Below are 15,000 nucleotides of genomic sequence, written 5' to 3'. Positions count from 1 at the left end.
CCATCTATCTGTCTATCTATCTATCTGTCTGTCTGTCTATTTGTCTGTTTCGTCTCTGTCTGTCTGTCTGTCTGTTTATATATCCATCTGTCTGTCTGTCTATTTATCTATCTATCTATCCATTTGTCTACCGTCTGTCTATCCACATATCTATTAATCTCTATCTGTCTATCTATATATTTGTTTATCTAACTATCTATCTATCTGTCTATCTATACTGAATATCATCATCATCATCGTCATCATCAGCCATTACAAGTCCACTACTGAACAAAGGCCTCCCCCAACCTTCTGCACGAATTCCTTGACTGAGCCAATCTTTGCCACGTTTTCCCTGCAAATTTCTCTATCTCATCCCTCCACCTCCTGTCTGGCCTTTTTCTGCTACGCTTACAGTCTCTTGGTGTCCAGTCAGTCAGCCTCTTGCTCCATCGGTTTTCCCTTATTCTTGCTACATGGCCTGCCCACCTCCATTTCTGTTCTCTTATAACTTCTATAATATCTTTGACTTTAGTCTGCTCTCTCACCCAAGTTGATCTTTTCCTGTCTCTTAAAGATATTCCCAACATTGACCTTTCCATTGCTCTCTGAGAACTGATTAATTTATTTTCCATCGATTTTGTCAGTGTCCAGGTCTCACAACCATACGTCATAGCTGGAATTATACATTCCTTATATACTTTTCGTTTCATACAAACTGGCAAGCTACTTTTCATAATGTCTCTATGTTTACCGAAAGCTTTCCATCCAATTGTAATGCGTCTTTTTATTTCGCTATCATGATCTTTCGTTAATTTTAGTATTTGTCCCAAGTAGTTGTACTCCTCAACTTGTTCAAGAATTTCTCCACTTATTCTTATGACGCTCTTTGGTGTTTGTGAATTAAACATTACTTTAGTTTTACTCCGGTTCATCTTCAGTCCTACTTTGACACCTTCTCTGTTCAGGTCATTTAACATTTCTTGCAATGCCTCCGCTGTTTCTGAGATAAGGACAATGTCATCTGCAAATCTTAAATGGTTTTGCTTTTCTCCATCAATGTTCACTCCTTTGTTTTCCCAGTCTAGCTTTCTGAAAATACTTTCTAGGCATGCTGTAAATAACTTTGGTGAAATTGTATCTCCCTGACGCACGCCCTTCTCAATCTTAATTTTCTCTGAGTCCTTATGTAATTAAACTGTAGCAGTTCCCTCTTTATATATATATATATATATATATATATATATATATATATATATATATATATATATATATATATATATATATATATATATATATATACATACACATACCCACACACAGAAGGGTAGAAGAGAGAGGGTGAGGTAAGTGTAATGCTAGTGGTTTATTCCCTTCCATCACACCCACCCCACCCTTCACACCCACCCCACCCCAGCCCACCCTCCAAGCGAGACATTACAAAGGGGAGGAAAGGAGGGAACTGATGGGGAGGAGAGGGAAAATGGATTAGGGTGGAGGGAGGAGAGAAAATTACCTCAGGGGTGGAGAGACGGAGGGAAGGAGAGATTCCAGGGTGGCAGGGAACTGAGAATGTCCAGGATAAGTCGCTCAAAAAAATGTGTTTGGGAAGTTCGAGATCCGCTCAAATATAAACAAATGGAGTGAAAGACTGACAAGGAGAGTGCAGATGAGTGAGGTGGAGGGGGAGGCCAAGGATGAGATGGAGGGATGGGGTGCAGAGGATGGAGAGTGAAAGACTGACTAGGAGAGTGAGTGTGAGTGAGATGGAGGGGGAGAGGAGGAGGGGAAGGCCGAGGATGCTATGGAGGAATGGCGTGGAGGTCAACCACATGACAAAGGACAGGAACAAGGCACCTTTTACGGGATTAAGGCGTCTGGCAATAGATAGATAGGTAGATAGACAGATAGATAGATAGATAGATAGATAAGTGTTAATATATTACTGAAACTCTCTCTACTACTACTACTACTATTACAACGATAATAATAATGGTTATAGTAGTAGTAATAATAGTAGTAGTAGTAGTAGTAGTAACAGTAGAATAGTAGGAGTAATAATAATAATAATAATAATAATAATAATAATAATAATAATAATAATAATAACAACAACAACAACAATACTAATAATAATAATAATCCATCAAATCATCATTTTTATCTTTTTTTACAATATTCATAAAACAAGAAAGTAAAGGCTCGTAGGAGAAGGGTAGTTCGTCAGCCGTGAGTGACAAAGATAGCACTCAATGGAAATAAGCCAGGAGTACGACAGGCAACCATCCACTTGAATATTAAGGTCCCTAGAATATGGAGTAAAGATTATTATTATTATTATTATTATTATTATTATTAGTTATTACTACTACTACTACTACTACTACTACTGCTACTACTGCTACTACTATTATTATTAGTATTTCTTTATTATTATTATTATTATTATTATTATTATTATTATTATTATTATTTATTTTTATTTTTTCTATTATTTTTCTTCACTATTATTATTATTATTATTATTATTATCAACATCATCATCATTATTTCTTCATTTTCTTCTTCCTCTCCTCCTCCTCCTCCTCCTCCTCCTCCTCTTCTTCCCCTCCTCCCCCTAGCCATAGCAACTACCCCTCCGTCTTCCCCCAATGGATTTTATCATATGGCTCTTAGTCCACCTCCCCTATATCGATTCTCTCTCTCTCTCTCTCTCTCTCTCTCTCTCTCTCTCTCTCTCTCTCTCCATCTATCTCTATATTTGTACATGTATTTCTCTCTCTCTCTCTCTCTCTCTCTCTCTCTCTCTCTCTCTCTCTCTCTCTCTCTCTCCATGACTAAAATCCTAAGCTCCAAATCCAGCGAGTCTCCTTGGTTACTAGTCAAATCAGCCCTCCAATCTGACTACACCTGGCCATCAGCTGAACACTCATGGATTTTGGAAAACTATATGGATTTTTTGGGGGGACGAGGAGGGGTCATGGCTCCCCCCCAAGACACAGGAATTATTATTATTATTATTATTGTTGTTATTATTATTATTATTATTTTCATTATCATTATTATTATTGCGATTATTACTATTATTATTATTATTATTATTATTATTACTACTACTACTACTACTACTACTGTTATTATTGCGATTATTATTATTGTTATTATTATTATTATTATCATTATTATTATTACCATTATTATTATTCTTATTAATACTACTACTACTACTACTACTACCATTTACGTAACCCTTTCAGTTCAAATAATTTCTTTTCTATATTAAACCTCTAATATTATGAAAAATATATAAGAAAAATATATATTCTCAGTCTGGAAAACGAAAATCACCCCAAAATTAAATTACTCTCATTCCCATACACCAAAATTCCATCACTCCAGCCAGCATGACGTCACCCATGTAAACACACGTCATTCTCGTCCCCAGCCCCTTAGAAAACCAGGCGGGAGTTCAGTGTCCCTCTAGCCTCGAAAGTGGGAGGTTGTGCGTCGCCATCTCCTGGATCTGGGCCATGCGTGACTAATATTTGTAAACACGGGATTATATCTTTGAAAATTTAATGGCGGTAAATGGAAAATGAGGTGAAATATAATCGTGTATCAATCAGTATTATTTCGAAGGGAGAGTGACAGCAGGATTTAACCCTTCCCTCATGCTGGGGAGGTACGGGAGGGCCGAAATAATTTGCTCAATGACTAAAACATTGTAAATAGGGATACTGAAGGAAATTTGATTACAGAATGATGAGTTTGGGTGAATTAAATATAAGTAAGTCTAAAATTGCCATCCCTCCATCTTGAATGCCGAGTGGTGGCCTTATTAACACTGGAATATGGCGCTAGTCACGAAGAAGTGATATAGGAAGGACGTGAATCCGCGCCAAGTGAAAGTGAACGGAGTATAGAGGAATGTGAGCGAAATTATATGGGAAAATAGTGCTTTGTAATGGTAAGTTTTTTATTTTTTCGTTTCATTTCATTATTTTGAGTATATATTAAAATTTGTGTGGTAGTGTGGTGTGGTAGTGTGTGGCGTGGTAGTGTGTGGTGTGGTGTGGTGTGGTAGTGTGTGGTGTGGTTGGCAGTGTGTGCTGTGGTGTGGCGGTGTGTGGTGTGGCAGTGTGTAGTGTGGCAGTGTGTAGTGTGGTAGTGTGTGGTGTAGTGTCGAAGTGTGTGGTGTGGCAGTGTGTGGTGTAGTGTGGTAGTGTGTGGTGTAGTGTGGTAGTGTGTGGTGTGGCAGTGTGTGGTGTTGTAGTGTGTAGTGTGGCAGTGTGTGGTGTGGTAGTGTGTGGTGTGCTAGTGTGTGGTGTGGCAGTGTGTGGTGTGGCAGTGTGTGGTGTGGCAGTGTGTGGTGTGGTGTGGCAGTGTGTGGTGTGGCAGTGTGTGGTGTGGTGTGGCAGTGTGTGGTGTAGCGTGGTAGTGTGTGGTGTGGCAGTGTGTGGTGTGGCAGTGTGTGGTGTGGTGTGGCAGTGTGTGGTGTGGCAGTGTGTGGTGTGGCAGTGTGTGGTGTAGTGTGGTAGTGTGTGGTGTGGCAGTGTGTGGTGTGGTAGTGTGTAGTGTGGCAGTGTGTGGCGTGGTAGTGTGTGGTGTGGTAGTGTGTGGTGTGGTAGTGTGTGGTGTGGCAGTGTGTGGTGTGGTAGTGTGTAGTGTGGCAGTGTGTGGTGTGGCAGTGTGTGGTGTTGTAGTGTGTAGTGTGGCAGTGTGTGGTGTGGTAGTGTGTGGTGTGGTAGTGTGTGGTGTGGTAGTGTGTGGTGTGGTAGTGTGTGGTGTGGCAGTGTGTGGTGTGGCAGTGTGTGGTGTGGCAGTGTGTGGTGTGGCAGTGTGTGGTGTGGCAGTGTGTGGTGTGGCAGTGTGTGGTGTGGCAGTGTGTGGTGTGGTAGTGTGTGGTGTGGCAGTGTGTGGTGTGGCAGTGTGTGGTGTGGCAGTGTGTGGTGTGGCAGTGTGTGGTGTAGTGTGGCAGTGTGTGGTGTGGTAGTGTGTGGTGTGGCAGTGTGTGGTGTGGCAGTGTGTGGTGTGGCAGTGTGTGGTGTAGTGTGGCAGTGTGTGGTGTAGTGTGGTAGCGTGTGGTGTGGCAGTGTGTGGTGTGGCAGTGTGTGGTGTGCTGTGATAGTGTGTAGTGTGGAAGTGTGTGGTGTGGTAGTGTGTGGTGTGGCAGTGTGTGGTGTGGCAGTGTGTGGTGTGATAGTGTGTAGTGTGGCAGTGTGTGGTGTAGTGTGGCAGTGTGTGGTGTGGCAGTGTGTGGTGTGGCAGTGTGTGGTGTGGCAGTGTGTGGTGTGGCAGTGTGTGGTGTGGCAGTGTGTGGTGTGGCAGTGTGTGGTGTGGCAGTGTGTGGTGTGGCAGTGTGTGGTGTGGCAGTGTGTGGTGTGGCAGTGTGTGGTGTGGCAGTGTGTGGTGTGGCAGTGTGTGGTGTGGCAGTGTGTGGTGTGGCAGTGTGTGGTGTGGCAGTGTGTGGTGTGGCAGTGTGTGGTGTGGCAGTGTGTGGTGTGGCAGTGTGTGGTGTGGCAGTGTGTGGTGTGGCAGTGTGTGGTGTGGCAGTGTGTAGTGTGGCAGTGTGTGGTGTGGCAGTGTGTGGTGTGGCAGTGTGTGGTGTGGCAGTGTGTGGTGTGGCAGTGTGTGGTGTGGCAGTGTGTGGTGTGGCAGTGTGTGGTGTGGCAGTGTGTGGTGTGGTGTGGCAGTGTGTGGTGTGGCAGTGTGTGGTGTGGCAGTGTGTGGTGTGGTGTGGCAGTGTGTGGTGTGGTGTGGCAGTGTGTGGTGTGGTGTGGCAGTGTGTGGTGTGGCAGTGTGTGGTGTGGCAGTGTGTGGTGTGGTGTGGCAGTGTGTGGTGTGGCAGTGTGTGGTGTGGCAGTGTGTGGTGTGGCAGTGTGTGGTGTGGCAGTGTGTGGTGTGGCAGTGTGTGGTGTGGCAGTGTGTGGTGTGGCAGTGTGTGGTGTGGCAGTGTGTGGTGTGGCAGTGTGTGGTGTGGCAGTGTGTGGTGTGGCAGTGTGTGGTGTGGCAGTGTGTGGTGTGGCAGTGTGTGGTGTGGCAGTGTGTGGTGTGGCAGTGTGTGGTGTGGCAGTGTGTAGTGTGGCAGTGTGTGGTGTGGCAGTGTGTGGTGTGGCAGTGTGTGGTGTGGCAGTGTGTGGTGGCAGTGTGTGGTGTGGCAGTGTGTGGTGTGGCAGTGTGTGGTGTGGTGTGGCAGTGTGTGGTGTGGCAGTGTGTGGTGTGGCAGTGTGTGGTGTGGCAGTGTGTGGTGTAGCAGTGTGTGGTGTGGCAGTGTGTGGTGTGGCAGTGTGTGGTGTGGCAGTGTGTGGTGTGGCAGTGTGTGGTGTGGCAGTGTGTGGTGTGGCAGTGTGTGGTGTGGCAGTGTGTGGTGTGGCAGTGTGTGGTGTAGCAGTGTGTGGTGTAGCAGTGTGTGGTGTGGCAGTGTGTGGTGTGGCAGTGTGTGGTGTGGCAGTGTGTGGTGTGGCAGTGTGTGGTGTAGTGTGGCAGTGTGTGGTGTAGTGTGGCAGTGTGTAGTGTGGCAGTGTGTGGTGTGGCAGTGTGTGGTGTGGCAGTGTGTGGTGTGGCAGTGTGTGGTGTGGTGTGGCAGTGTGTGGTGTGGCAGTGTGTGGTGTGGCAGTGTGTGGTGTGGCAGTGTGTGGTGTGGCAGTGTGTGGTGTGGCAGTGTGTGGTGTGGCAGTGTGTGGTGTGGCAGTGTGTGGTGTAGCAGTGTGTGGTGTGGCAGTGTGTGGTGTGGCAGTGTGTGGTGTGGCAGTGTGTGGTGTAGCAGTGTGTGGTGTGGCAGTGTGTGGTGTGGCAGTGTGTGGTGTGGCAGTGTGTGGTGTGGCAGTGTGTGGTGTGGCAGTGTGTGGTGTGGCAGTGTGTGGTGTAGTGTGGCAGTGTGTGGTGTGGCAGTGTGTGGTGTAGCAGTGTGTGGTGTGGCAGTGTGTGGTGTGGCAGTGTGTGGTGTGGCAGTGTGTGGTGTGGCAGTGTGTGGTGTGGCAGTGTGTGGTGTGGCAGTGTGTGGTGTGGCAGTGTGTGGTGTAGCAGTGTGTGGTGTGGCAGTGTGTGGTGTGGCAGTGTGTGGTGTGGCAGTGTGTGGTGTGGCAGTGTGTGGTGTGGCAGTGTGTGGTGTAGCAGTGTGTGGTGTGGCAGTGTGTGGTGTGGCAGTGTGTGGTGTAGCAGTGTGTGGTGTGGCAGTGTGTGGTGTAGCAGTGTGTGGTGTAGCAGTGTGTGGTGTGGCAGTGTGTGGTGTGGCAGTGTGTGGTGTGGCAGTGTGTAGTGTGGCAGTGTGTGGTGTAGCAGTGTGTGGTGTAGCAGTGTGTGGTGTGGCAGTGTGTGGTGTGGCAGTGTGTGGTGTGGCAGTGTGTGGTGTGGTAGTGTGTAGTGTGGCAGTGTGTGGTGTAGCAGTGTGTAGTGTGGCAGTGTGTGGTGTGGCAGTGTGTGGTGTGGCAGTGTGTGGTGTAGCAGTGTGTGGTGTAGCAGTGTGTGGTGTGGCAGTGTGTGGTATAGCAGTGTGTGGTGTGGCAGTGTGTGGTGTAGCAGTGTGTGGTGTGGCAGTGTGTGGTGTAGCAGTGTGTGGTGTGGCAGTGTGTGGTGTGGCAGTGTGTGGTGTAGCAGTGTGTGGTGTAGCAGTGTGTGGTGTGGCAGTGTGTGGTGTAGCAGTGTTAATAATAATAATATTAATAATAATAATAATAATAATAAAATAATAATAATAATAATAAAATAATAATAATAATAATAATAATAATAAAATAATAATAATAATAATAATAATAATAATATGGCCAAGTGTAGTCAGATTGGAGGGCTGATTTGACTAGTAACCAAGGAGACCCGTTGGATTGGCAGCTTAGGATTTTAGGTATGAGAGAGAGAGAGAGAGAGAGAGAAACGATATAGACATACAAATACATGTACAAATGTATAGATAGATTGATATATATCTATATCTATATATATATATATATATATATATATATATATATATATATATATAGAGAGAGAGAGAGAGAGAGAGAGAGAGAGAGAGAGAACGATATAGATAGACAAATACATGTACAAATATATAGATAAATTGATAGATAGATTGATAGATAGATAGATAGATAGATAGAGAGAGAGAGAGAGAGAGAGAGAGAGAGAGAGAGAGAGAGAGTGTATAAATCCTCACGTGCAATACCTGTACACGCGTCACGTGCTTTGCTACAGGTGAAGTTAATTAGCACGTGCGTGACGGTAACACACCTGAGCGCTTTGTGGCCGGTGCTACTTTCACGTCCGCTGATACCACGCCCAGGAATGGGTGTCTCTCCCTCCCTCCCTCTCTTTCTCTCTCTCTCTCTCTCTCTCTCTCAGTGCATGGGACCTTAAACGTTCAAGCATTGTTCGGTGGAGAGAGAGAGAGAGAGAGAGAGAGAGAGAGAGAGAGAGAGAGAGAGAGAGAGAGAGAGAGGAGGGGAGGGAGAGACTGACTAGGAGAGTGAATGAGGAGGCAGTTGCGAGAGAACGAGAGATAAGGTGTGTGTGTGTGTGTGTGTGTGTGTGTGTGTGTGTGTGTGTGTGTGTGTGTGTGTATTGTCTGATTATGTTTATGTATGTATGTATGTGTATGTTTATGTATGTATGACTGTATGTATGTATATGTTTGTATGTGCACGAATGTATGCATCATGCATATATTTGTATGTATATATATATATATATATATATATATATATATATATATATATATATATATGTATGTATATATTGAGAAGAAAGATATTGAAAAGAAAGATATTTATAAGTATACATGGGTGAGACAGGAGGGTGGAAGGGTTGTTGATAGAGCTTTGATGGACTATGTGGTTGTGTCTAGGAATGTAATAGGAAGATTGTTGGATGTGAGAGTTCTGAGAGGGGAGGGTGGAGGTATGTCTGACCACTACCTGGTGGAGGGAAAGTTAAGAGTAGGTAAGAGATGGGTGAGAGCTAGGAGGGTTAGGTGTGGCAGGGAGGTTTTGAAAGTGAGTGAGTTGGATAAAAGAGAGAAAGAGATAGAGTATCAGGAGAAATTGAAAGATGAGTGGAACGCAGTGAAAGATTGGGAAAATGGCAGCGTGGAGGAGGAATGGCAGTTGTTTAAGAGTGCTGTGGTGGGGCATGCAGAAGAGGTGTGTGGTGTGAGACGTGTGGGTTGTGCTGTAAGAAAAGGAAGTGAATGGTGGTGCGAGGAAGTAAGTATGGCTGTGGCTGAGAAGAGACGTGCATATGAAGTGTGGCTGCAGAGGAAGGATGAGATGTCATATGAAAGGTATAAGGAAAAGAGGAATAGAGCGAGAAGGGCTGTGCGTGATGCTAAAGTGGCAGCAGATGAGAGATGGGGTAGGCGGCTGACAGAGAATTTTCAACAGAATAAGAAAATGTTTTGGAAGGAGGTGAAAAGGGTGCGAAAGGGAGAGTCTGGGAAGGAAGAACGAGTAAAATCAGAGGATGGAAGGATGTTAATTGAGATGGATGCAGTAAGGAAGAGATGGGCAGAGTATTTTGAAAGATTGTTAAATGTAGAGGAGGAAAGGGTGGCTGAGATTGTGGCGGATGGAAGGGTGCAAGGAATAAATGTGTTGGGAGAGTTAAATGATTCTTTGATCACGAAGGAGGAAGTGGAGAAGGCAGTAAAGGAGATGAAAACAGGGAAAGCTGCAGGTATGGATGGGTGTGCTGTGGAATGCCTGAAGGGTGGTGGAGTGACTATTGTTGACTGGTTAGTAAGATTGTTGAATGTGTGCTTTGAGAAAGGTATGATGCCAGTTGACTGGGCAAGTGCTTGTGTGGTCCCATTGTATAAAGGCAAGGGTGATAAGTATGAATGTACTAGCTTTAGGGGTATAAGTCTGTTGAGTGTTGTAGGTAAGGTGTATGGTAAAGTGTTAATTATGAGAGTTAGAGAGGGTACAGAGGGAGTGATTGGTGATGAGCAGTGTGGCTTTAGGAGAGGGAGGGGATGCGTTGATCAGGTGTTCGCTGTGAGACAAGTGTGTGAAAAGTATTTAGCTAAAGGCAAGGATGTGTTTTGGGCATTTATGGATTTAGAGAAAGCGTATGACAGAATTGATAGGGAGGCTTTGTGGACTGTTTTAAGATTGTATGGACTTGATGGTAGGTTACTAAAAGGGGTGAAAAGTTTTTATGTAAATAGTAAAGCGTGTGTAAGAGTGGGAAATGCTGTGAGTGATTGGTTTCCTGTCAGAGTGGGGCTGCGACAGGGATGTGTGATGTCGCCTTGGTTGTTTAATATTTACATGGATGGTGTTGTAAGGGAGGTGAATGCAAGAGTTTTAGGTGAAGGTCTGAGTCTGGTGAATGTTGATGGTGGAGAGTGGAATCTGAAGCAGCTGCTGTTTGCAGATGATACTGCACTGGTGACTGATTCAGAGGAGAGATTGAGACAGTTGGTAGAGGAGTTTGGTAGGGTGTGTGAAAGGAGGAAATTGAAAGTAAATGAGAATAAGAGTAAAGTGATGAAGTGTACGAGGTTGGTAGATGGTAGGGGGATGAATATAGTTTTGAATGGTGAGTTGCTTGAGGAGGTAGATTGTTTTAAATATCTAGGGTCACATGTTGCTGTGGATGGAAGAATAGATGCAGAAGTGAAGTTTAGAATAAATGAAGTGGGAAAGGTGCTGGGAGGAATGAAAAAAGTGTTTAGATGTCGTTCGCTTAGAATGGATGTAAAGAGAAGACTGTATGAGGGTGTTGTGGTACTGACTGCGTTATATGGGGCTGAAACATGGAATATGGGTGTAGCAGAGAGGAAAAGTTTGAATGTAATGGAGATGAGGTGTCTGAGGAGTATGTGTGGAGTGACGCGCATGGATCGGGTGCGAAATGATGAAGTGCGAAGGAGAACTGGAGTTGTTCGGGAGATGGTTGGTAGAGTTGAGCAGAGGGTGTTGCGATGGTTTGGGCATATGGAGAGAATGGATAATGAGAGATTGGTGAAAAAGATAACTAGATCTGATGTGAGAGGTGTAAGGCTGAGAGGAAGACCACGAATAGGATGGATGGACAGTGTGAAGAGAGCGCTGGATGCGAGAGGGATGTCTGTTGAGCAAGGAAGAGTGGCTGTTCGTGACAGAAATAAATGGAGAGAAATTTGTGAATAAATAAGTGATGACGCAGCCCTGAGGGGATATCCTCCCGCATTTGGTCTGATCAGCTAGTCAGGTCAGGTGCGGGTAAGGGGATGGGTCTGTTATGATGTGGCAGGGGTAAACCAGTTCTGCTATCGGGCCCTGCTGCGGATGTCACTGATTGCATTGCGCAGTTGACCCTTGTGTGGTGTGGTGCGGTGAGGATCTGTCCGTCCTCCCCTTTGGGGCTAAGATGCAAATGAATGTGTTTAAATGGATGAGTAAATGAAGAGTGTGTCGTCCTGTCTCGGCTACCTCCCTTTCCTTGGGGGAAGCAGCCTAGGTATATATATATATATATATATATATATATATATATATATATATATATATATATATATATATATAGGTGTGTGTATTGTAGCCTATGTATTTAACTGTGTATGTATGGATATATATTGTATGTATGTATGTGTGTATGTATGTATGTATGTATGTGTGTATATGTATGTATGTATGTACGTTTTTCTGTTGTGATAAAGACATATTTGTTTCCCTACGAAGCCAACAACGATGGTGACACAGAAGACATTGACTCCTTCCAAAACCCATTCAAATTACCCGCCATTCGATAGTGAAGACTCCAGTGTGTTTTAAAATCCATGAAAAGACGTGGAATATTTTGGAAGGCTGGAAAAATAATAATAGCAACCAAGGAGACGAGAAAGAATTGCAAATATAGAAGAAAATAGTAAAAAACAGTCCGTGGCAACTGAAGACGGTTTTTTTTCGTTACTGTGCAGTGTGTTCGAATATTCAAACTGACTTACCGGCGGAGAAGGAGAGAGAAGGATGACGGAACTTTGAAAATTAAGGAACAGTCTCTCTCCATCTCTCACTCAAGGGCCCAGGGAACCATCCACTCAGTCAATGGAGAGAAAATCGAACGGTGACGGAAGTGATGAAGGTTCGAGGGTGGGTTTGGTCGACCTCCTGGGGCGTGGTGGCCTTGTGGGCGGGGGTCACGTTGTTGGTGGCTATCTCCTCCCTCGCCGCCCTCTTCACGCCCGCCTGGTTCGTCAGACACGCCCGCACGCACCCCCCGGCGGCGTTCGGGGTGTGGACGTGGTGCGTGGGCGGGAAGGAGGAGGAAAAATGCGCCCAGTTGGGAGAGGCCGCTGGGGACATTGCCTCCGCCCTCCCCTCTACGGTGTGGGTGATGGTGGGGGCCCTGTACGGAGGCGGAGGGGCGCTGCTGGGGTTAACGGGGCTGGCTATCCTTGTCACACCCTTCCTACCCTCCACACAGGCACGGGCGGCGCTGGCACAGGTCTCCGGCAATATACAAGCGGTGGCAGGTGAGGTGAAATCCAGTTACGGTAGAAGGTGAGCCTCATGTAACCATTTTTTCATGTGTTACCATAGAACTAGGGATCTGTCCTGCTGCCTACCTTCCTGACTGGCTAGGTAGTTTATAGGGAGGTGATGGGGGTGTTCCTGGATCTGCCTCTACTTTTGGTTTATAGGGGTGATGGGTTCCTATTGACCCCAGCCTACCTGACATCTGATATCTGAAGGTATATAGACATTATGTAAGAAGTGCTTGATATGTGTCCTTTTGAGAATGCCGGGGAAAAAAGAATCCAGAATTATGTTGTCGTTTTTATCGTCCATTCTTATAGTTGTTATTCATCTGCTGTCGTTCTACTCTTTCATACAGTACCTACAGTTGTTATTCATCTGCTGTGCCTCTGCTTTTCCTTACCTACAGTGTTATTCATCTGCTGTGCCTCTGCTTTTCCTTACCTACAGTTGTTACTCATCTGCTCTGCTGCTTTTCCTTACGTACAGTGTTATTCATCTGCTGTCGTTCTGCTTTTCCTTACCTACAGTGTTATTCATCTGCTGTCGTTCTGCTTTTCCCTACCTACAGTGTTATTCATCTGCTGTGCCTCTGCTTCTCCCTACCTACAGTGTTATTCATCTGCTGTGCCTCTGCTTTTTCATTCAGATATTGGTGTACCGCAGATGATGATGCAAAACGGGTCATGATTTTCACTTTCAGCCGCACGAAATCAGTATACAATAAATATTCATGTTTTTTTTGTTTTCCAGAAATTCATTAAAAAAATATATTTGTTTCAGTTTTGGTCCCATACATTTTGCATTATAAGTAAGAAGACGTGTTGTGTAAGCTGTGTTTAAGTGCATATTCTGTCTATCTATCTATCTATCCATCTATCTATCTATCTATTGCCAGACGCCATAATCCTGTAAGGGGTGGTCATTTGACTTTGAGTTATTTGTTTTACGTGGAGGGGCACTAACCCTCCACCAACCCACTTGTTGACACGTAGAGAGCACGTATGGTTTAGTTATATGGTTACCATCCAGCGTTGTAAATGGTTTCTTGGCTTACAGGAAACCATTTGGCTTGTCACTCAATGTAAAGCCACCTGTAAAGGAAAGAAAAGCAATAAGAAGTGACAGGAAAGATGGGAGAAATAGGAAGAGAGGAGGGCAGGCACAGAAAAAGAATGATAAAGGCTAAGGAAGAAGTAGGCAGCACTACATCAAGTGAGTGGATGATGGCCTTCCACCTACCACTACCAATACATGTAGTGCAAGTATTTTTCCTGTATTTTTTAAAAGTAGGGTTGGGTCACCTCCTCTTGCTATCCTTGTCATATTCCTCTTCTTCATTCAAACTTGATTTCAAATTTGCCATCTCTCCATTTTGAATTTTGAGTTATAACCGGTTGTACTTAACGCTCCAGTATCATGCTAGTCACGAAGAAGTGCTATGGAAAGGATATAGAGCCGTAGTATTGTCTTATTAACACTAGAATATAATGCTAGTCACGAAGAAGTGCTATGGAAAGGATGTAGAGCCGTAGTATTGTCTTATTAACACTAGAATATGATGCTAGTCACGAAGAAGTGCTATGGAAAGGATGTAGAGCCGTAGTATTGTCTTATTAACACTAGAATATGATGCTAGTCACGAAGAAGTGCTATGGAATGGATGTAGAGCCGTAGTATTGTCTTATTAACACTAGAATATGATGCTAGTCATGAAGAAGTGCTGTGGAAAGGATGTAGAGCCGTAGTATTGTCTTATTAACACTAGAATATGATGCTAGTCACGAAGAAGTGCTATGGAAAGGATGTAGAGCCGTAGTATTGTCTTATTAACACTAGAATATGATGCTAGTCACGAAGAAGTGCTATGGAAAGGATGTAGAGCCGTAGTATTGTCTTATTAACACTAGAATATGATGCTAGTCACGAAGAAGTGCTATGGAATGGATGTAGAGCCGTAGTATTGTCTTATTAACACTAGAATATGATGCTAGTCACGAAGAAGTGCTATGGAAAGGATGTAGAGCCGTAGTATTGTCTTATTAACACTAGAATATGATGCTAGTCACGAAGAAGTGCTATGGAAAGGATGTAGAGCCGTAGTATTGTCTTATTAACACTAGAATATGATGCTAGTCACGAAGAAGTGCTATGGAAAGGATGTAGAGCCGTAGTATTGTCTTATTAACACTAGAATATGATGCTAGTCACGAAGAAGTGCTGTGGAAAGGATGTAGAACCGTAGTATTGTCTTATTAACACCAGACTACCAGAATATGATGCTAATCACGAAGAAGTGTTACATAAATCCTTTCGTAGCACCTTTTCTTAAGCGATTTATTTTGATTATTACACCTTGCCGTCCTTTTGTGTTATATAAATCCTTCCCTAACACCTTTTCCTAAGCGATTTATTTTGCTTATTACACCTTACTCTCCTCTTCTGTTACATTAATTTTTCCCTAACACCTTTTTGTAAGCGATTTATTTTGCTTATTACATCTTGTCGTCTTTGTTACATACTGTAAATCCTTCTCAAACATCTTTTCCTAAGCAATTTATTTTAT

At 44.3% G+C, this 15,000-nt stretch overlaps 1 protein-coding gene across 1 annotated transcript in view; it reads left to right on the top strand.

Moving 5' to 3' along the window:
• The first annotated feature begins 12,033 nt into the window (after positions 1-12,033).
• LOC145402152 (LHFPL tetraspan subfamily member 7 protein-like) overlaps positions 12,034-15,000 on the top strand; it is a 6,552-nt gene continuing 3,585 nt past the window's right edge. The window contains exon 1 of the mRNA XM_080274273.1: positions 12,034-12,430. Within this exon, the coding sequence (XP_080130399.1) occupies positions 12,034-12,430 (397 nt within the window). The remainder of the gene's footprint in view (positions 12,431-15,000) is intronic.

The sequence above is a fragment of the Coenobita brevimanus genome, chromosome 57 (genome assembly GCF_032717465.1).
Source record: "Coenobita brevimanus isolate Jiangsu-jjx chromosome 57, ASM3271746v2, whole genome shotgun sequence".
Lineage (NCBI taxonomy): Eukaryota > Metazoa > Arthropoda > Malacostraca > Decapoda > Coenobitidae > Coenobita > Coenobita brevimanus.
This window is presented reverse-complemented; position numbering and strand designations above follow the sequence as displayed.